The following is a 21,960-nucleotide window of genomic DNA, read 5'->3' as shown; positions in this document are numbered from 1 at the left end:
ATATCCTTCTAGTGATCTTCTACTTCCATCCTTTCCGATGAGTGTGAGAGGTCTCCAGGTGCCTTCAGCCTGGGAACTTCCTTGCCACTATGCTGGGTCTCTCCTAGTATCAGGCTTAGCTCAATCTTACTGACCCAAAGCCCCCCAAAAGTCCAGTAATCAAATTCCTAAGTCTAGTTTTGGGGTCCAGACTGGCTGATCAATTTACTATAGTGTAACAGCAAAAGCCCATCCTTTGGGACTGGGTTCATACTCCAGCTTTCACTTAGTAACTGTGTGAAAATAAACACACTGTATAGCCCCTTTGTCAAAGGTGGGATATAACACAAAAAGTGATGGTGGTTGATTCAAAGGAATGGATGGATGAATGGGATTTAGCATGGTGCCCACACACATTAGGCCTCATTAAATATTAGTTCTCATGCTTCCTCTTAAAACTAGGGATATATTGATAAATGATATATATGGAACAGGATAGAAAGCCCAGAAATAAACCCATGCACTTATGGTCAATTCATCTATGACAAAGGAGGCAAGAATATACAATGGAGAAAAGACAGTCTCTTCAGTAAGTGGTGCTGGGAAAACCGGACAGCTACAGGTAAAACGATGAAGTTAGAACATTCTCTAACACCATATACAGACATAAACTCAAAATGGATTAAAGACCTAAATGTAAGACCGATAAACTACTAGAGGAAAACATAGGCAGAACACTCTTTGACATAAATTGCAGCAATATTTTTTTTGGATCCGTCTCCTAAAGCAAAGGAAACGAAACCAAAAGTAGACGAATGGGACCTAATTAAACTTAAAAGCTTTTGCACAGCTAAAGAAATCATCGACAAAACAAAAAGACAACGTACTGAATGGGAGAAGATATTTGCAAATGATATGACTGATAAGGGGTTAGTATCCAACATACATAAACAGCTCATACAACTCAACATCAAAAAAACAAACAGCCAATTAAAAAATGGTTAGAAGAACTGAACAGACATTTTTCCAAAGAGGACGTGCAGATGGCCAACAGGCACATGAAAAGATGCTCAATATCGCTAATCATCAGGGAAATGCAAATCAAAACCACAATGATCTATCACCCCGCACCTGTCAGAATAGTTATCATCAAAAAGAACACAAATAGGGCTTCCCTGGTGGCACAGTGGTTGGGGGCCTGCCTGCCGATGCAGGGGACGCGGGTTCGTGCCCCGGTCTGGGAAGATCCCACATGCCGTGGAGCCTGCGCGTCCGGAGCCTGTGCTCCGCAGCGGGAGAGGCCACAGCAGTGAGAGGCCCGCGTAACGCAAAAAAAAAAAAAAAAAAAAAGAACACAAATAACATGTTGGCAGGGATGTGGAGAGAAGAGAACACTCCTACGCTGTTGGTGGAAATGTAAATTGGTGCAGCCAATAAGGAAAACAGTATGCAGTTTCCTTAAAAAACTAAAAATAGAGTTACCATATGATCCAGCAATCCCACTTCTGGGCATATATCCAGAAAAGACAAAAACTCTAATTCGAAAAGACACGTGCACCCCAATGTTCATAGCAGCACTATTTATAATCGCCAAGACATGGAAGCAACCTAAATGTCCATCAACAGATGAATGGATAAAGAAGATATTATATATGTGTGTGTATATATATTGGGTTGGCCAAAAAGTTCATTTGGGTTTTTCATATGATCTGACGGAAAAACCCAAATGAACTTTTTGGCCAACCCTACGCTCACCACACACACACACACACACACACACACACACACACAAAATGGAATATTACTCAACCATAAAAAGAACAAAATAGTGCTATTTGCAGCAACATGGATGAACCAAGATATTTTCATACTAAGTGAAGTAAGTCAGACAGAGAAAGACAAGTATCACATGATTTCACTTATATGTGAAATCTAAAAAAAAAGATACAAATGAACTTATTTACAAAACAGAAACAGACTCACAGAGATAGAAAACAAATTTATGATTACCAATGGGGGGAGGGAGGAAGGGATAAATTAGGAGTTTGTGATTAACAGATACACACTACCATACATAAAACAGAAAAATAACAAACACCTGTATAGCACAGGGAACTATATTCAATACCTTGTAATACTCTATAATAGAAAAGAATCTGAAAAAGGATATATATGTATAACTGAATCACTTTGCTGTACACCTAAAGCTAACACATTGTAAATCAACTATACTTCAATTAAAAAAATAAAAAACAAACAAAAACAACAACAAAAAACCCCAAAAACAAAACTAGGGATCTAGTTTGTAGAGTTACACTGTCAGACTATGAAACCCCTAGGCTCAGGAACCATCTCCGATATCTTGCCCAGTGCAAGTCAATTTGTAAAGATTTAATTCCCCCAGTGAGAAAGGAAAACAAGCCATTAGTTTAGGGTGCAATGTCTTTATCTTCTTTATCTTCCTCCATTCTCTTTCAGTTTGTATCCTTAGTCATCAGTTTTCATGTGGCCTTCCACAGATCAACGACCACTAGAATATGACCCAGAATCAAGACAAGATGCTCATTTCACTAGTTTGGAAGCAGTTTTAATGGAGATGGAAATGTTTATCAACTCAACACAGGTACCCCAAAATACAAAGCAAAATATCATCTTCAGCTGCATAGCAAATATGATTTAAGAATTTAACATCATTATTTGATCACAAGCGTAAATATAAGTCACCATAAATAAATGTAAATTCATTGTACAAAAATCCCCAACAACTCTTAATACAAATATGGTACATTTGACAGTTTCTGAAACAGAATTTTTTTTAACCTTTTAAAACCTAAGATTTTATTTTTCCTGGTTCTTAGATACACAAAAAATCAAAAGTGGGGGTGGGCAGTAACACCAGGAAGGAAAGAATATTAAACCCTTTCGGTGTTCGTAAATCAATGCTGCTGGTGAGCCAGGGAAATGCAACGTCTCTCCTAAAGGTGAAGACCTCAATTTACTGGAATCAAATCTCTTGAGGATAATGGGATTCTACCCAGAGGGTCAAATTCAGGGCTATGAATGCAGGGTGGGAGGGGTGGACTGTTGAAATAGCAATCTCATCCACCAGGTGATCCAAATCTCCGCAAAGCAATGGTCAAGGATTTAGAATGATCTCCAGGACTTAATAGCCAGACTTAATCTGAGAGAGTGAGCCAGCTACTGTTCCCAGACAGGAATGAAGACTTGGAAGGCTCTGGAGCTTAGAAATTTTATGTGGGTTTTGAAGGTGAGTTTTACCTGGTGGTTCTCCCATGTCATGTAATGCCTCACTTTTGCCTTTGGGATACATCTATGGTCATCAAGAAGAAAAAAATGAGAAATCAGAATAGGAAGTGGCAGCTCCAGACAGGAGGATCTGACGGCTTCCACCCTGACTCACTTTCCTTCCCAACAAATATTTTCTTTCATGGCTCAGAGGGAGCTCAAAGCCCAAGGGCAGCAGTGCAGGGGGCCTCTATAGCAGTGGTCCTCAGACTTTCATGTGCAACAGAACAATCCAGCTTGTGGCAAGTGCAGATTTCTTGACCCTGCTCTCAGAGCTGTAGAATCAATGGGTGTGAGATGGGGCCCAGGAATCTGCATTAAACGTGCTAATCTCAGGAGGTCCTGATGTATGTGGCCTTTGGACCATACTTTGGCGAGCCCCACCTCTCTCCTCCCTGGTGAGCATGAGTGGGTAACACAAACCTCTTGCTATGGACACTTCTTTGCTCTTGCCATGGGGTTGAAGTGGGCCATCTGGTTAATGGAAACCATTTCCATTCATCTGCTCTGAGGGAGGAGATCATTACTGTTCTATTTTCTCTCTTTCTTTTCCTTCCTGGGCCGGGGAGAAATATCCAATGTCTCACTTTACATGTTCTTACAAGCTCAGGGTCACAGATTCCCTTTGATGATGAGGTGCTCTGCAATGAGAAATTCACTTCCCAAAGGCTTCCGTCCTTCTAAACAGTCTCCCCATGCTTGGTAGGAGATTCTGCAGGGAATTTTGGTTCAGTCAGGGAAACAGAAGTAGACACGTCCCTGTGAGATATACCCCATACCTCAAAATCTAAGTTAAGGAACATCAAGGAAGTTGACAGCCAAAGATAAAATGTCTCTGGAATCTTTCAGCTTCTAGGACAACAAAAGTCCTGATTCACTAGAATAGGATTCCTCTTTGGGGTATATTTTGGTACTAAAAGCTCGTTGACAAGTATTATTTATATTCCTTACCTCCTTGACCCCAAGATCTTTCTGGCTTCTATTAAAATAACCCTTTAATATTTTCCTTCTTGTGACAGTTTTCCTTGATGAGAGATTCTGTGCCAAGAAGTGGCCCCTAATTTGGTCACTGGCTAATTCTGTGGGCAGTGCATGCCTGGCCTGTTCAAAGCTGTAGCCCCAGTGTCCATTACCCTGTGCAACTTGGTGCTCACTAAGCACCAATGAATAAAGGACCCTCTCACCATCAAGCTGATGAGATGGTCTAATAGCTTTCTGTTTTGGACTATGGAATCCCTGGCTGTGTTCATAAATACTGCTTCCACATAGCAGTCCTGACCATCTTCTTACCCCAATTCTACTCACCCATTCCAGTTGTGAATGCATTTCTGAATTCTCTCTAGGAATGCCCTGAGAGGGGAGTCAGGATGTGGTTTTGGAAGTCCATGGAAGGTCAAAGGCCACACCACAACACCATCTACCATGGTACTGATACCAGGAACCTCGTCTCCCATTCACCATGGCTCTCAGCACCTGGTCCAGGAGTATTCTAGGTGGTAGAAACCCTGGCATCCAGAGCAGAAGAAGATGCCATCTTGGGAAGTGGAGGGAGGGAGCCAGAGGAGGTGAAGATGCTAGGAAGTGGAAGCATGGCCAGGCTGACATCTTGGGGCATCACCACACTCTTTTCTCCGTCTCTACGACTTCAGTCCTGGGGTGGCACGTGGGCATTGGGTTGGAGGTCGCCATCTGAGAAGGAGGTGTTGGGAAGCAACCACAGATGTAGGGGACCACGAGATGGAGAAAGGGTAAAACTAGGGCTCTTAACACAGCTGAGGGAAAAAAAAGTAAAAAAGAAAAAAGCATATACTGCCCTGTTTCTTTTCTTTTCTTTTCTTTTTTTTTTTTTTTTTCATTTACACTATGGAGAAACCACCATGGAGATGTTGTGGGAGAGCATGCACAGGCCCAGCCCTCAGGAGGTGCAGATGTGTTTGGGGAGGTTCTTGTTTCCTTCCAGGTCCATCCCACACAGTGTCCAGTCGGAGCCTGTTGCAGGCTGGTTGTGGCTTTCTCTTTCCTGCTTCTTCTCCTCCAGGTCGAGGGTTTGCAGGACCTTCCGCCTAGCAGGTGGTGGCCAGGGACTGGTGGATGGGTGGTTGGAAGCAGCGCACATGCTCCACGGTGGAACTGTCCGTCTCCACGGACTTCATGTACTTGTTCAGGATGGCAAAAACCTCATTGTTCAAGATCTGGTACTTCCTGATCCTGTCTGCCATCTTCTTCAGGGGCTGTAGAAGGACAGGGACGTGCAGGTTAGGGATGGGAGGAGGGGACAGAGAAATCAAGAGAAAGGGAAGAATTCAGTTGAGGGTGGGGTCCAGGGTCCTGATGCTTCAATGATCATGCCATTCTCTTGCTTAAAGGCCTTCTATGCGTGCCCAGAGCTTGACAGTGAAATGTGAACTTGACCATAAAACGCTTTGAGTTTCAAAACTTACCACAAAGCTGCAGTAATCAAAACAGTGTGGTTCTAGCATGAAGACAGACATATGGACCAATGGAACAGACAGCCCAGATATAAACCCTTTCATATATGGTCAAATGATTTCTGACAAGGGTGCCCACAACATTCAATGGAAAAAGAATGGTCTTCTCAACAGACGGTGCTGGGAAAACTGGATATCCACAAGAAGAAGAAGTTGGATTCTTACTTTACACCATATACAAAACATTAGCTCAAAATGGATTAAAGACCTAAACATGAGAGTGAAAACTATAGAAGAAAACAGAGTAAAAGCGTTATGACATTGAGTTTGGCAATGATTTCTTGGATATGACACCAAAGCACAGGTAATAAATAGTAAATTGGAATACATCAAAATTAAAAACTTATTTGCATTAAAGGACACTATCAACAGAGTGAAAAGGCGACCCAAAGAATGAAAGAAAACATTTTCAAATCATATATCTGATAAGGGATTAATATCCAGAATATAGAAAGAACACCTGCAATTAAATAACAGCAAAAAAAAAAAAAAAAAAAAAACCAAGCCAAATGACCCAATTAAAAAGTGAGCAAAACACTTGAATAGACGTTTCTCCGAAGAAGATAAACAAACAGCCAATAAGCACATGAAAAGATGCTAATATCACTAATTGCTAAGGAAATGTGAATCAAAACCACAATGAGATACCACTTCACACACATTAAAATGGCTATTTCCAAAGATACACAGAAAATAACAAGTGCTGGGGAGGATATAGAGAAATTGGAACTCCCGTGCATTGCTGGTGGGAATGTAAAATGGTGTGGTCACTATGGAAAACAGTATGGTGGTCCTCAAAAAATTAAAATCAGAATTACCACATGATCCAGCAATTCCAATTTTAGGTATATACCCAAAAGCAATGAAAGCAGGGTCTTGAACAGTTATGTGTACACTCATGATCACAGCACCATGATTCACAACAGCCAAAATGCGGGAGCAACTCAAGTGTCCATAGACAGATGAATGGATAAACAAAATGCGGTGTATACATACAATGGAATATTATTCAGCCTTTAAAGGAAGGAAATACTGACACATGCTACAACACGGTGAGCCTTGAACACATTATGCTGAGTGAGAATTCCACTTATACGAAGTACCTCTAGAGCAGTCAAACTCACAGAGAAAGAAAGTGCAAGGGTGGTTACCAGAGGCTGGGGGGAGGGAGAATGGGGAGTTACTGTTTCCTAGGCACAGAGTTTCAGCTGGGGAAGATGAAAAGTTCTGAAGATGGAGGTGGTGATGGTTGCATAACAAGGTGAGTGAATTTAATGCAGTAAACAGTTAAAGATAGCTAAAACAGCAAATTTTATGTCAACGTACGTTCTACCTCAAAGCAAAAAAAAAACCTTTATGAGGTGGCTCCTGCCTCTTTTTCCTCTCAGCTGGTCCTGCAGACCCACCCTCTGTTCCAGACATACATCTTCATGCCTCTGTGCCTTTGCTCTAGCTGTTCCCTTTGCCTAGAACATCCTCCCCACCCTGCACCCCATTTTCTACCTGGCTATTTGCAGCTGGTCATTCTGGACTTTGCCCAAGCATCGCCTCGAGGGGGAGCCTTCTGAGGCCCCTGCCCAGCCCCTCAGCCTGGTTTAGACAGCCCTGCTTGATGCTCCCGCGGCAGCCTTGCCTACCCCACACACGACAGCGCGCATCCCATCCCCGTGGCTGCACAACTTTCGTGTTCAGTCAGAGTTTGTGCAGATGACGAAGCAGCATTAGCAGAGTCTGCCTGGTACAGGGAAGGTGTGTTTCAGGTCTGGAGGCTGGCCCTGCCCTGCAGGGTGGCGTGATTCATCCCAGTGGGTTACGAGCCAGTGACTCACGGCTTCTTATGAGGGTCACCAGCTGCTGAATGTCTCTGTACCTACCTGCGGTGCGGGGAGCTGGCCTCCATAAGCAGCTCACCCTCCTCTGCCGATGAAAGGCCTGCTTGTCAGGCCTGGCCCCAACTCCCAGGACCCAGCCACGAGCTGCTTACCACATTCTTAATGATTTCATCCTTCCCGTCCTGCCTCTGTACTTTCAGCAGGTGGTAACAGAAGTCAAACAGGTCGAAGCGACGCTGCTGGCCCAGCAGGACGATGATGGAGCAGCCAGCCCAGTTCAGGCCATCTCCAAAACACTGCCTGGGAGTGGGAGAGGAAGGAGCTGGAGTGAGAAGCAGGAGGCAGAGGGGGAAGGGACCCTCATCGTGGACCAGCAGTACAGCCAGTGAGCTGGCTCATCTCTGGGCCAATTCTCTTAATCTGTAGAATGGGTACAAGGGAAGCTGTGAGTGTGGACTCATTTGTTCCTGGGACTGTGGTTATATTATAAGCCCTGCTAGCCATAAAGAGGTATCAGTCTGTCGCCCCACTAATGTAAGAAAAATCAGCTTTGAAGAAGACAAATTTGCAAGAAAAAAAATCCAACCAGCCTTTGAGATTTATGTAGCCAGTTAGCATTCTGATGAAGCTCTGCCTTGGCTCTGGAAAGGAACCAGAGGAACACCTGTGAGGGGAAGGGTGGTTTCAAAGCAGGAGACCAGCTGGCCAGTGTAGGCGGAGAGGTCAGGGACTGGTGGTGGGGGAGGGACACACGATGGGGCATGAACAGATGCTGCTGGTGTGGGGGGCTGCCAGTCCTCTTGGGTCTGGTGAAGCTCAGCCTGCATGCCCCCAACTCTCAACAGCAACCTGGGCAATTTGGGAGGCCGTGGGGCATCTCCTGGCCGGATCGCTTGTCCTTGAACGCAGCGCAGCCCACGGGGAAGGTTGCCCAGCTTCCCCACTGCTGTTGCGGAAAGTGCAGCTGCTCTGGAAGCAGCCTTCCCATCCCACTCGCGGCACCAGTCTCTCGGGGAGGCCTCTCTGGCCCCCATGCGTGTTTCCTCCAGAGCTCCTGGCTCCTGGAGGGTAGGCCTTGTCTGCCCTCTTCACCACTCTGCTCTTGCTGTGTAGCTGGGTGAGTGACGGGAGAATGGGGCTCTGCTTCTGTCTTCTCTGAGAACAGGACTGGGTTCCTCTCAAAGGCACCCCTGCTTTTTAGGAGCAGAGGCCTCATGAGCAAGGTGGGGCCCACCTTCTGCCAGGGGAGCCTGTCTCTGTTCTACGACCCCTGGAGCTCTGCTGGAGGGTGGCGGTGAGGTCTTAATACCAAACCCTCGCCAGGGCTCCCCCCCGCCCCTTCCATTGGCCCAGCTTCTAGTCCCATGAAGACAGGCCCTGAGAGGTCCAAGGCCCCGATGTGCACACACTCCATGTCTGTCTTCAACCACTTGGAGCCTTTCCTGTGGGGTCCCCTTCTCCCCTCTAAGAGCTGAATCCTAAGCAGTGTTCCAGCTCAGCTGTTGTCTGTGAATTAAATTCCTATAATCCACTTGTCTTTCTTCATGGGCATCTGTTGTCCTTCCTGCCCTCACTGCCAAGGGACCTCATTCGATGCAGCTTATATCTATTTTCTAGTCTTCTCTTGGCCCTGTCAACCCCACACACCAGGAACTGTCTACTTCTGCTCTGCACAGATGCATGTCCAGCACCTAGAACACTGACCGAACATAAAGCACGTGCTCAACAAACCGTTGTTGGACAACCCCGCCCTGCCCTCCTTTCTGGCTGAGCTCTGGCTGCCCGATGGCTCTTCGGGTGGGGGACGAGCAGGTTGGGGGGCGACCCTGCCTTCCCTGGGGCTACTCACTCAGCTGTGAACTCGTTGGTCCCCACGGGGATGCAGTAGACGAACTGCATGGCACTCCACAGCCGGTGGAACTCCACGCACTCGTCGACGTGCATGACGCCGTTGGTGGGCGGGGGGCCCCGCCAGATGGGGTCCTGCAGGTAGCTCCGGATGCGGGTCAGGATGACCTCGAACATGGACAGACCGCAGCACAGCCGCTCCTTGGTCAGGAGGTCGCCCTCCCGAGCGATGGCGATTTGCTGGGAACGGGAGGGTACATAAAACATGCCAGTCACATCTCAGACCCCATTTTCTACCTCTCACCTGCTATTCCCAAACCCCAGCGCTGGCTGCATCTGTAATTCGTTCACCAGAACTGAGGTCTTGCCCAGAGCAGGGCACTAACTTTATAAACCTGAGTTCAATCGCAGGGGGAAGTCTTGGGGTACGTAAAATCGAGGAGCCATCGCTAGAGGAATAGTATAAAAAAATGTCAATCCACCCATATAATGAAATGCTAGGTAGCCTTTGAAAAGACTGAGATGATGCTACTACTAGTACTATTGCTACTACTGTACTGTTACTACTACTAGCACACACTCACTGTGTGTTTAATACACCAGGCCCTGTTCTATGCATTCGTTAAGTACTTACCTTATTCACTCCTTACATAAACCCCATGAAGAAGATGCCATTATTATCCCCATTTTATTGAAGAAGAAACTGAGGTTCAGAGAGGCAGTCAGTGAGTGGAAAAGTTGGGATTTGAATCCTAGTAGTCTAGATCTATGGATTAAATTGTTAAGTGAATAGAGCAAATTGCAGAAGAGGACATATACTACAATCCTATTAAAAGACATCAGTAACACCATCCCACAGACAGACACACAAAACTGTACGCATGTATGTGTGTGGGGGGGTGAGAGTGTAAAATATTCTAGAAGCATTAACATCAGTTGTGGGAACAGATGGGCCTGGAGAGGCAGGTGGGGTTTTCACTTTTTACTATAAATACTTCTGTACAGTTGAATGTGCTACAATAAGCATATGTTACTCTTAAAAATTTGTCGCTGATTTTACAGATTATTCCTCCTGTTAGAAGTTCTCTGACCACTGTTAACAATCTTTCTTAATAATTTAAACTGGCTTCTCATATGGCATCTGGTTACTACATCTCTAATAATCAGCCGGCTAGACTAGTACTTCAAAACACATTACCGTCTGCAGGAGCAGAAAATATCTAGGGGTAGAGGTCTCAAAGCCTTGTGCACAGATAATAGATATTAACATCTAAGGTCAAAGTACAATCTCCACATCTAGGGACAAAGCTTAAGAGGGCCGGCTTCTGAGACAGAGAGGTCCACAGGGCACTCCTGAGATCAGCTCCCCAGAGGGCGGCCCGCCCGAGAGCTCAGTGTACAGTGTGGCTGGGTGGAGTCTGCCTGCCTGCTCCCTGCATACTCCCCACACCCTACAGCCCCTAGAAAGAGGGCAGCCTCAATTAAATTAATCCATGAAGGGAAGTAGATCAGGAAACACCAATGCTGGAACCTGTTAGGAATGTGGGTCAGGAGTGCAGTTGTCATGACAGCTATAAACTGAAAGAAGTCTAGGACAAAAAACGTGAATTGGGGAAGAAGAGCTTGACAACCTGTGTTTCGAACACAAGAGGGAACCCTGATTCACGGTGACTCATCTTGATTCTGGTGGCAGAGAAAGATCGCTCTAGCGCAGAGAAGCCGCCACAGTTAGCTAGAAATGCTTCTTTTCAAAAACCCTGACCCCAGTGCTTGACTCTGTTCTCACCAGGCAACTCCCTGTGGTAGTATCTGGACCCTGACAGGGATCTCCACTTTAGAAAGAGGGTGCCTGGCACAGCAAAGATGATCAGCAAATAAAGAACCCACGTCTGTTCTCGAGTCATGAATATTCTCCTTCAGAAACTAATACAGAGAGTTCTGGCTTACTAGTTAATACAGAGAGTTCTGGCTTACTAGTTAATCTCCTGTGCATTTAGTTAGTCTGTATCAGTCCTCAGGGCCTGACAACTGTGGGAGGATCTAAAGAATTAGCAACAGGGTTTATAAACCTGCAGACAGATTTTGAACTCTAATGACCCCCCAACCAGAGCCAACCAAAGGGCCTTGACTGAAATGCTTAGGGGTTTTGTCCCTTTCCTGAAAAACTGTTTACCTTTATGGGTTTTCCTATGAGCTACAAGAGTAAAATCTGGAAAAAAAAATTGTAAAAATGTTATTAGAAACTAAAAATCTCCCATAAATCCCATCACCCACAGATGAGCTTTCTTAAAATACTTATGTATGATTTATTTGTGTTTATGTATGTGAGCGTGTATATGTATCTATTTTAACACAATTTGGGCCACACTATCTACATTGTTTTTTTCTCTTAAGATATTGGTACTAAAAAAAAAAAATTTCCTTTAGCATCTTCAGTAATATGGTTTTTTAATGGCTACATAAAATGGCCATTGACATACGTCATTTATTTAGTTCTCTATTCCTGTTGGTTATTTTAAATTGTTCACAAGTTTTCATCATTATAGACAACTCATAAGTAATTATCCTTAAATATTACACTTTTTGAGCTTATCTCTGGTTATCTTCTTAGGATAAAATCCTAGAAGTAGAACTCTTCAGTCAAAGAGTATAAGCAGTTTTAAAAGGCTTTTGCTACATAGTGACAAACTAGTCCCAAGAAAAGCTGAACCACTGTACACCTGTCTGTGTCAAGTTTGTTCCTTGTGCCTTTACCAGTACTTCATTATCATGAAGAAAAGTTCTTAGCCAACTTGCGAAACGAAGAGCTATATCCTTCTCTTTCACATTTCATTGATTACTGGTAAAGCGGAACACTTTTTCCCCTGTTTGTTGGCATTTATATTTCTTAGGCTGTGAATTTTCTTTCATGCCCTTTTTTCTTTCTTTTTGTTTTTAATTATTTATTTATTTATTTTTGGCTGCATTGGGTCTTCGTTGCTGCACGCGGGTTTTCTCTAGTTGTGGTGAGCGGGGGCTACTCTCCGTTGCGGTGCGTGGGCTTCTCACTGTGGCGTCTTCTCTTGTTGCAGAGCACGGGCTCTAGGCACTCAGGCTTCAGTAGCTGTGGCATGCGGACTCAGTAGTTGTGGCTCTCGGGCTCTAGAGCGCAGGGTCAGTAGTTGCGGCACGCGTGCTTAGTTGCTCCATGGCATATGGGATCTTCCTGGACCGGGGCTCAAACCCATGTCCCCTGCACTGGCAGGCATATTCTTAACCACTGCACCACCAGGGAAGCCCTCTTTTTCCTTTTGATATGAGTGTCCTTCTAATCTGAAAAAGTGCACTAAAGATTGTTTGTTGCATATACCCTCAATCTGTGACTTGGTGTTTCATATATATATATATATATATATATATATATACACTATGTGTGTATGTGTGTGTTTAACATAAATTTTAGCCATTTCTGTTCCACTCAGTGGGGAATTTTTTTCTCTCTCTTTCTGCCATTCTTTTCTGAGTTAACAAGGGCTGTGAAATCTGTGGAAAAGCATCGGTGAAATCATGTGGAAACATATTTCTGCATGGAGTACTTTGATTACTTTTAGGATACTTTGGAGAAAAATATCTCCATACTCGCTCTTTCCTTTCTGTTTTTTAGAAGCTTTTTACTTATTTGTTTATCATAATAATTGTGAAAGGCAGCTCAGCTAAAAAGACAAAACAGCTATTCGCCCATTTTATAGATGGGAAAACAAAGACCAAGGTATTAAATGTCTAGCACTAGATTATGCAACAATTCAGGGGTAAAGCTGGAAAGAGGAGTCCTTCAACTCCCTGACAGAACATTCTATTCAAGATAGCACTGGGCAACAAACCAGGTCACCTCAATTTTTCCTAGAAACAAATACAAGCAATGCAATACAGTTAAACTCTCCCAACATTAAACATGTAGCAGAATTTCCCTGTCTCCGACCTAGAAGTTATGTGAGTTCCCTGAACCCCGGCAAGCTTGGAAGTTAATATTTAAAAAATGTTTCTTTGGTCTACAGGAGGACTAAGTTTTAGACTATTCCTTAAGGGCTGGGAGACTTAAAAAACTGGCATTTCCTCTCGGACAGAATGTCTAGGCTTTTGTTTGTTAAATACCAGCATTTGACAAATTGAGATTTCTATCAGTCCCAAGGAAACAGTGTTCATCAGAACAGGGAAGGAATTCACAGACTTCTAAGTGGAAACACATGCCGAAGCCTGGGTGTGAGAGGCCAGATTCTTGCAGGATGACACCAACACTAGAGCAGACACATTTATATGTCGCTGGCTTGGGGGATTTCTCCCTAGAAGGCAATCTTTAGAGGATCTCCTGTGTTCAGCCCCGGAAGGCCAAAAAAGAAAATGTGCATATTTCACAGTATCTACATTCTCTCTGTGGTGACTAAAGAACCCAAATGTCACTAAATGTTTTGTCACTGTTTTCAGTAGGAGGTGGGTGGACTGCAGGGGGTCTGGCCGGGGCTGCTTATCGGTGTGACACTTGGGCAGATGGGGCCCTGTCATGGGCTCCAACACTTGCCATGTTTTTCGAGAGAAGAGGCCGCCTTCCGCCCTCTGCGGAGGATGAGAATTTTTCTGATTCATGAGCTTTTGTGATAATAGGAGAGAGGACCTTAGGGATGCTAGTCCAAGAGCGGATCTGAATCCTAAACCTTTTAAACAGTCGGTTTTGGGTTTTGTCAAACAAAACAAGCCATACTGGCTTGTCTCGCTGCAATGCCCTGTTTTCTCTTCTTCCTGAATTCCTACCCTGATCCGTGCCCTGCCCCGCCACCAAATGCTTGATTCAACTTGAGTCCTGTTTTACTCATCTCCATGTACAGGTTCAGGTTTGTAAAAATGAGTTTTAATTACAGAATTAACACCTGAGTTCATTCACCTTCAAAAATATTAGAACATTACAGATAAAGCTGCCTTCTTTGATCTCCCCACCCATCTCTGTCCCTTTCATCTTTCTTCAGAGGTTGCCACCATTATGAACTGGGTGTTTTTCATTTCCTAGGAAAAGTTTTACTTAATATGGTTTTCTGATATGTGTTTAAAAAAATATAAATAGCATCATACTCCATGACGTGTAGTGCAACTTGCTTTATTCACCTAACCATGTGTTTATGGTCTGTCCACACTGATGCATCTAGATTTGATTTTTTTCTTTTCATTATTATGTAGCAGGTATTCATCATTTAAATGATTTTACCACATTTTATTTAGTCAACACTCTACTGATTGACATTTAGGCTGTTTCCAGTTTTTTGCTTTAACAAACAATGCCGTGGTAAACATCTTGTGTTCCTGTAAGAGTTTTTTTTAGCAAAGATACCTAGAGATGAACTGCCGGTTCACAGGGCGTGCGGTTCTAATTCTGAGAGATAACTCAGCAGAATTCTTAATACCTAACCTAATTCTTAATATTAAGATACCTAAGTATCTTAATAACAGATACTTGTCTGACTTCCTTCTTTCTTGGCAGGATAGATGATACAGGGTGCAGGCCTGAGAGTCAGCAAAACTCATTCCAGACCTGCCCTTGCCACTAACAGGCTGTGTGCTCTTAGACTTTCTGTTTCTCTCTCTGGGCCTCAGTTTCCCCACCTGTACAATGAGGAGGTTGGACCAAATGCTCTCTCTCCCTCTAAAGTTCCTTCTGGTTCTCCGAGTCCATGATAGGAGGATTGTACCTGAGGGGTCCCCAGCCTCTCTATCAGAGGGACCAGGTGAAGTGGCGCGTACTTGGCTTCCAGGCGTTTCATCCGGACCTCCAAACGCTCCCCCTCTGCAAAAGAAACAGTAGGCAGAAAATGAGATTCAGGGCACACCAGGGGAAATGGAGAAGGAAGAGCTCTCAGAGGACCTGGTGACGTATTTGTATTCCAATACTTGGATGGAGCGTGTAGAACTGTTTTCCCTGGTTCTGGCAAGTGTGATCAGGACTCACTACAAGGAAAATGTTCTACTGTCTGTGCCCAACAGTGGAATCATCTACCTCATGGGGTGGTGAGTTCCCCATCACTTGAAGGATTCAGACCAAGCTAAACAGCAACTTACTAGGGATGTTCTAGAAGGACCAAGGCCTGGAGCATCATTTCTGATTCTGTGACTACCCAATAGCTGTCCAAAGCTCTCACCTTCTCCATTTCTGACTGCACATCTGAGTTTATTGGGATTAAGTGAGCATGAGGTGCAAATTCAAACTGGCCATTGAGCTGCTGTCAGTGGTTCCTTACCTTTGATGTACACTCTAGGCAAGATGTTTTGGAAGGGTGCAGCATGGAGCAAATCACAGACTTCCTCCTGAGACTGAAAATAGAGAAGGAGGGAAAGAAAGAGAAAACCATTTTTATTTTAAACCAGGAAGAATTTTCATTACTAAAAGCTTGAACACTGGAGTCAGCCAGACCTGGGTTCAAATCCTAACACTTCTACTTAACTAGCTGTGGGATCTTAAGCACGTTGCTTAACCTCTCTGAGCCTATTCATTTATCTGCAAAATGAGGATGAGAACAGTACCTATTTTAATGGGTTACTGTGAGGATGAAGTGAGAGAACATAGAGCCTCATAGCACAGACTCTGGACATAATGAGTGTGCATTACAATCTTAGAAGGAATTTGTTGAAAGAATTCAAAGTGGCAGTGGGGTCAAAGAGAGATGATGGGCCCAGACTATGTTCATCTGGTTGGCTGTGAGGCCTATGGGCTCAAAGCAGGTAGCTAGACCAATCCTCCAATCCAGTAATGCAGGATGCCTCTGTGTGAAGGCCTGGGTCTGATTGCTTTTCTCCACCCCAGACTCCAACTGGTGAGAGAAGAGGGACTAGGACCCAGACAGGTTTTGATGGGGACTCTTTATGTGTAAAAGTAAGCTAAAAGCAAACGTGTACTGCAAAGGTTGGAGGGGAAAGTTTGGGGGAGGGCAGGCTTGGAAGATATGGTCAAATGGGCTTACTGTCCCGGGACCAGCTGATGATCACTGGATTTCAGTGACGGGGAAGGGGACCTACACGAGCCACCCTCCATGGGCCTTGGTTTCTATTCTTTAAACTGTGGGGATCTGGATTAGGTAAGATCTAGCCTTCATTCAACTCTGATACTCTTGGATTCTAAAGAAACTTGAGAAAATCAGGATTGTGAGGGCCCTTGGCTTTCTTAACCAGGCATGGGTAGAACATGGCCATCCTGGAAATCTAGCAGGCCAGCTGCTCCAGAAAGAAACCCCTAAACTCCCTCAGTCTTTGAAGTGAGGATGACAGAAGGAGGACAACTGAACTCTCCAGAGAGACCTGCTTGATCTGACTGTAATTCTCAGTTTCTTAGCCAGAGGGGAAATTTCCTGATTTTCTTAATTAATCTGTTCCTCCCCAAACCAGTAAATCAAGTAACTTGGTCTTTACTGCTATGTCTAAGCTTAGATCCTTTGATTCAGCATATAATCTGAAAACTTGCCTATTGATTATTCAGGCTACTCTTCATTCATTAATATGGTGAATTATATGGACTGATTTTTTTTTTTTTACATTTTTAAAATTTATTTTTGGCCGCATTGGGTCTTCACTGCTGCACGTGGGCTTTCTCTAGGTGCAGCGAGCGGGGGCTTACTCTTCATTGCGGTGCGCAGGATTCTCAATGCCGTGGCTTCTCTTGTTGTGCAGCACAGGCTCTAGGTACGCGGGCTTCAGTAGTTGTGGTGTGCTGGCTCAGTAGTTGTGGAACACAGGCTTAGTTGCTCCGCGGCATGTGGGATCTTCCCGGACCAGGGCTCGAACCTGTGTCCCCTGCATTGGCAGGTGGATTCTTAATCACTGAGCCACCAGGGAAGTCCCTATATGGATTGATTTTTGAATGATGAACCAGCCTTGCATTCTTGGGGTAAACTTCACTTGGTTGTGATGCATTATCCTTCTTATGTATTGGTGGATTTTATTTGCTAATATTTTGTTGGGGATTTTTACTCTATATCCATTAGAGACATTGATTTGGAGTTTTTCAAGTGTCGTTGGTGTTGGTATTAGGGTAATGCCAACCTCATAAGTTGGAAAGAGTTCTCCTCTTTTCTATTTTCTGGAATTGTTATTATTTCTTCCTTAAATTTTTGGTAGAATTCACAAGTGAAACCAGCTGTATCTGGAGTTTTCTTTGTTGGAAGTCTTTTTTTTTTTTTTTAACTAGGTATACAATTTCTTTAGCACATAGAGTACTGTTCAGGTTATCAATTTTTTTAAAGTGAGTTTGGGGGTTTCCTGTGACTCAAAGACTTGATTCCTTTCATCTAAGTTTAATTTATGGGCATAGGGCTGCTTGTAGTATGCCTTTATTATCCTTGTGATGTCTGTGAGATCCATAGTGATATCCCTATTTCATACCTGATACTGGTAATCTGTGTCTTCTCTTTTTTTTTCTTGGTCTGGCTAGAGGTTTATCAATTTTATTGATTTTTTTCCCCCAAAGAATCAGCTTTTAGTTTCATTTATATTTCCCTGTAGTGTTTCTGCTTTCAATGTTGCTGATATCTGTTCTTATCTTTATTATGTCCATTCTTCTGATTGCTTTGGGTTTAATTTGCTTTTCTTTCTCCAGTTTTTTATGGTGGAAGCCTAGATTACTGATTGAACAGCTTACTCTTTCTTAATATACTGTAACATTTAGGCTATTCTTCGATACCTCTAGTAATCAAGAGCTCAGTACTTCTGGAGGCAGCCCAACCCATTTTTGAACAATTCTAATGGTTAGAAAGTTTTAAACCAAGGCAGCCTCCCAGTAGTTTCCATTCAAGATCCTTGTTCAGCTCTCTAGAGTATTACTGAATGTGTTTTTCTAGCCAGATTCTTCAGCTACCCTTCCATCTTTCTCCTCCTTTCAGGGCCGAGCAACTTACTAGAGCTTTCTACCTCTCTCTCCATTTCCCAGTCTTCACTTGCCTTCACAGCAAACAAAAATGTCATGCCCAGCTATAACACACCATGGCAATGGCTCTGGCAAAGATTACTGAAGGCTGCTCTGTCACCAAGTTCAATGGATACCTTTCAGTCCTCATACTATGGCATCTCTAATGTATTAGGCACTGTCTTCCCTCAGTTACTATGACAATGAGTTCTGTGGTTTCCATTATTTTGATTTCTCCTTTTTAGATTCTTTGGCAGGTTTGGCTTCTAACCACCCTTTAAATGTTGGTTTTCTCCAAGGTCCCTCTTTCTTATTTTCTCCTCACTTCATTTTACCTACTTTGTCTCACCTACTCCCATGTCTACAAGCACTGCCTTTGATTCACCAGCTCTCTATTTCCAGCCAGGCTTCTCTTTCAAGCTCCAGACTTGGATATCTACCTCCTTACTGGATATTTCCACTGGCTATTCCACAGCTCCACATTTCTAAAGCTGACCTTCTTCTCCCCTTCTTATCTGAGGTTCCTTTGCTCCCAGAATGGCACAATAATCTCCTCACCTGCCCAAGTCTAAAACCCGGGGTTCATTTTTCATCTCTCCTCCTCACGTCCCATGACCAGTAAGTCCTCATGTCTTGGATTCTCTCCACATTTCTCCACATTGACCACAACACTATGAGCTCCTTAAGGGTAGGGATGCCGCCTCTATTTTTACCTTTTATCCCCAGTGCCTAGGACATAAAAGTCTCTCAATAATTATTTATTAATGAATAAATATTTGTTATCTCATGTTTCTTAGATGAATAAATGAATTTTTTTATCCACATGACTATCCTCCATATATGAGAACACTATTACATCCATTCATCCAACAAACATTTATTGAGGACCATGCATTGTTCTAGGCTTTGCAGATAGGATGTTGAATGAGATCTCTGTACTCACGTAAATTACATTGTAGTTGAGAGAGACTAAAAACAAGTAAACAAACCAGAAAATTTCAGATAGTGGTAAGACACAATAGGGTACCAGGCTAGAGAGTGACTGAGAGAGGGAAAGGGACTACTCCAGAGAGGATGGTTAGGGGAAACCTTTTGGAGGGGGTAGATATTTAAGTAGAGAACGGAATAAAGAAGGAGCCAGCCATGTAGATATGAGGTAAGCGCAATGGCGCTGGGGCAGAGAGTAAGCTGGAGTATAGTGACGCAGGTAGTCATAGTACAGTCTTAGTTCCTAACAGAAGGGAGGGACCAGATCATGCGAGGTCTCAGTATGGTATGAAGTCTGGAATTTAAGTGCAATGAGGAATTACACAAGTATTCCAAGCAGAGAATTGGTACACATAGCCCTACTGCCAAGTTTTCTTATCTTTCTTGTTTACTTTTTTTCCAAAAATTTCAGTTGCTCCTAGAAATGTCTTCTTACTAGGAAAGTTGCCCCCTTGCATGAATATCAACTTTCTATTTTGTTAATGTGAATAAAACTGACCTTAGAAGCCACCTTAGGGGATGGAGAAAGGGCAAGAAGGTTCTGGGCCCTCTACAACGAGACCAATGTTGTTGCTTTATTCATTTTACATGATGAGCTTCCACTTCAGATTTCCTTGGGGGAGACAGGAGTGTTCCATTTAGCCCCCCTCTGCACCCTGCGCCTCCCCGCTCGGGTTTGCAACCTGTAGGACCAGAGGTTCTTTAGGGGTGCTTCCTGTTGGCATGCTTCCTGTGTATTCTCTACCTTGTAATACCATTTGTTACTGAAGGTGAAGAAAGAGAAGGATGTGGCTTCCTCATAGAGGTGGGAAAGCATTTGCCTGGAAGGCCCCCAAGGATGAGCTATGTGGCCATTTGCATGACGAGGTGGCTACATGCCCTGCAACGCCTTTTGTGGAAGGTGTTTGTTTGGCATTCATGAGCTGAGGCCATTGCAACTGATAAAAATGTCCAGTTCAGAGCACACAAAAGCCTATGTCAGGGATCTGAACAGACTTCTCTGTGGGCGCTTAGGCTAATGCACACTACCTTCTCATCCAATCTTTATCCTAAAGGATGGCACTTGGCCTTCCACTCTGCTAGGAGCCCACCCGGCCCCTAGCCTGTGAAGGCCACCTAGAGTGGGTTTCTTCCCCACTCCCTGCCAGCTCTTTCTGCTCCAGCCACGACAGCTTTCTGTTACTTGAATTCACCGTCTGCATATTCATCACTGAATTTCTGCCTTCTCTCTGGAATGCTCCCTAACCTATCTCTCCCACACCCCTCCTTTGCTTAGTAAATTCCCACTTTAAAAAAAAAATTAATTACTTTATTTTTGGTTGCATTGGGTCTTTGTTGCTGCACGCAGGCTTTTCTCTAGTTGTGCAGAGCGGGGGCTACTCTTTATTGTGGTGTGCAGTCTTCTCATTGCAGTGGCTTCTCTTGTTGTGGAGCACAGGCTTTAGGCGCACAGGCTTCAGGAGTTGTGGCACGCGGGCTTCAGTAGTTGTGGCGTGCTGGCTCAGTAGTTGTGGCGCACGGGCTTAGTTGCTCCATGGCATGTGGGATCTTCCCGGACCAGGGCTTGAACCCATGTGCCCTGCATTGGCAGGTGGATTCTTAACCACTGCACCACCAGGGAAGTCCTCCCACTCTTCTTTCAGATCTCAATTCAAGCATCATTCCTTCCCAGGAGACTTCCTGGACCACTGCAATACCTCCCTGTCCATGCGGTTCCTTTGTTATATGTCCTCAAAGAACCAAGCTCTTTTCCTTTCGGCATCTGAACTCAATTTGTATTATACATGCCCACAGGTGACTATTTGATTAATATCTACCTCTCCCTACTGGAATGTAACCTTCAGGAAGGTAGGGACAATGATTATTTTTGACCATATTTTACTCCCAAGAGTAAGCACAGTGCCTGGCAGATAGCAAATGCTCAATAAGTATGTGGAATAAAAGTTGAAAGTCTGTGGCACATAAGGGAATTGAGACTTAGGACAGAATCCTTCCTATTTTGGGTTTTCTTATGTAGGCATAGATGTTTCCCCTTATCACTAAAGAAAGTATTTTCTCTTCAGTGTACTGATTACCCTGTATGAACACTATGTGAAGTATTTCTAGTAAATGCCCCATAGAGCTGGATTTTCAGGTGTTTTTTAATTTTCGATTCCTCTCTCTCTCTCCCTTCCTGTTTTTTCCTACTTGTATGTATTTACTACATTTTCTACATTAAATATATATTACTTCAAAAAATTAATCTGGGAAAAAAATCTGAAAGTAATTCTTCTTAACTTTAAAATAAGGAGCTTTTGGGGTCTTGATGCTGGAATCAGAAGGAAGGAAACAAAATCCTTGGTCATGACACTTGGTCCAGCAAGGAACAATATTTGCATAGGATTAATAACATGAAAAATACTTTTGTCTTTTTTCTCTTTTTTTTTAGGCTACACTTAAGGAACAAATCACAGATGCAGAACAAAATACAAATGTTACAAAAAATACAGCTGTGCCAGTATAAAAGTAAAAGGGTAGCTGACAGGAGGTAGGAGGTAAAAGCCTAGGAGTGGAGACTAGGACTGTTAATTTCGAGTCAAAATACTAAATAATGTTACTGAAAGAA

General features: G+C 43.7%; 1 protein-coding gene across 1 annotated transcript in view; it reads right to left on the bottom strand.

Annotated features, from left to right (window-relative positions):
* Nucleotides 1–2,394: 2,394 nt before the first annotated feature.
* The window catches only part of CYFIP2 (cytoplasmic FMR1 interacting protein 2), a 139,648-nt gene continuing 120,082 nt past the window's right edge, over nucleotides 2,395–21,960 (bottom strand). Inside the window, exons 27-31 of the mRNA XM_024117220.3 lie at nucleotides 15,715–15,787; nucleotides 15,169–15,263; nucleotides 9,456–9,694; nucleotides 7,759–7,906; nucleotides 2,395–5,516 (exon numbers count right to left, since the gene is read on the bottom strand). Of these exons, the coding sequence (XP_023972988.1) occupies nucleotides 5,349–5,516; nucleotides 7,759–7,906; nucleotides 9,456–9,694; nucleotides 15,169–15,263; nucleotides 15,715–15,787 (723 nt within the window). The 3' untranslated portion in view covers nucleotides 2,395–5,348. The remainder of the gene's footprint in view (nucleotides 5,517–7,758; nucleotides 7,907–9,455; nucleotides 9,695–15,168; nucleotides 15,264–15,714; nucleotides 15,788–21,960) is intronic.

The sequence above is a fragment of the Physeter macrocephalus genome, chromosome 8 (genome assembly GCF_002837175.3).
Source record: "Physeter macrocephalus isolate SW-GA chromosome 8, ASM283717v5, whole genome shotgun sequence".
Classification (NCBI taxonomy): domain Eukaryota; kingdom Metazoa; phylum Chordata; class Mammalia; order Artiodactyla; family Physeteridae; genus Physeter; species Physeter macrocephalus.
This window is presented reverse-complemented; position numbering and strand designations above follow the sequence as displayed.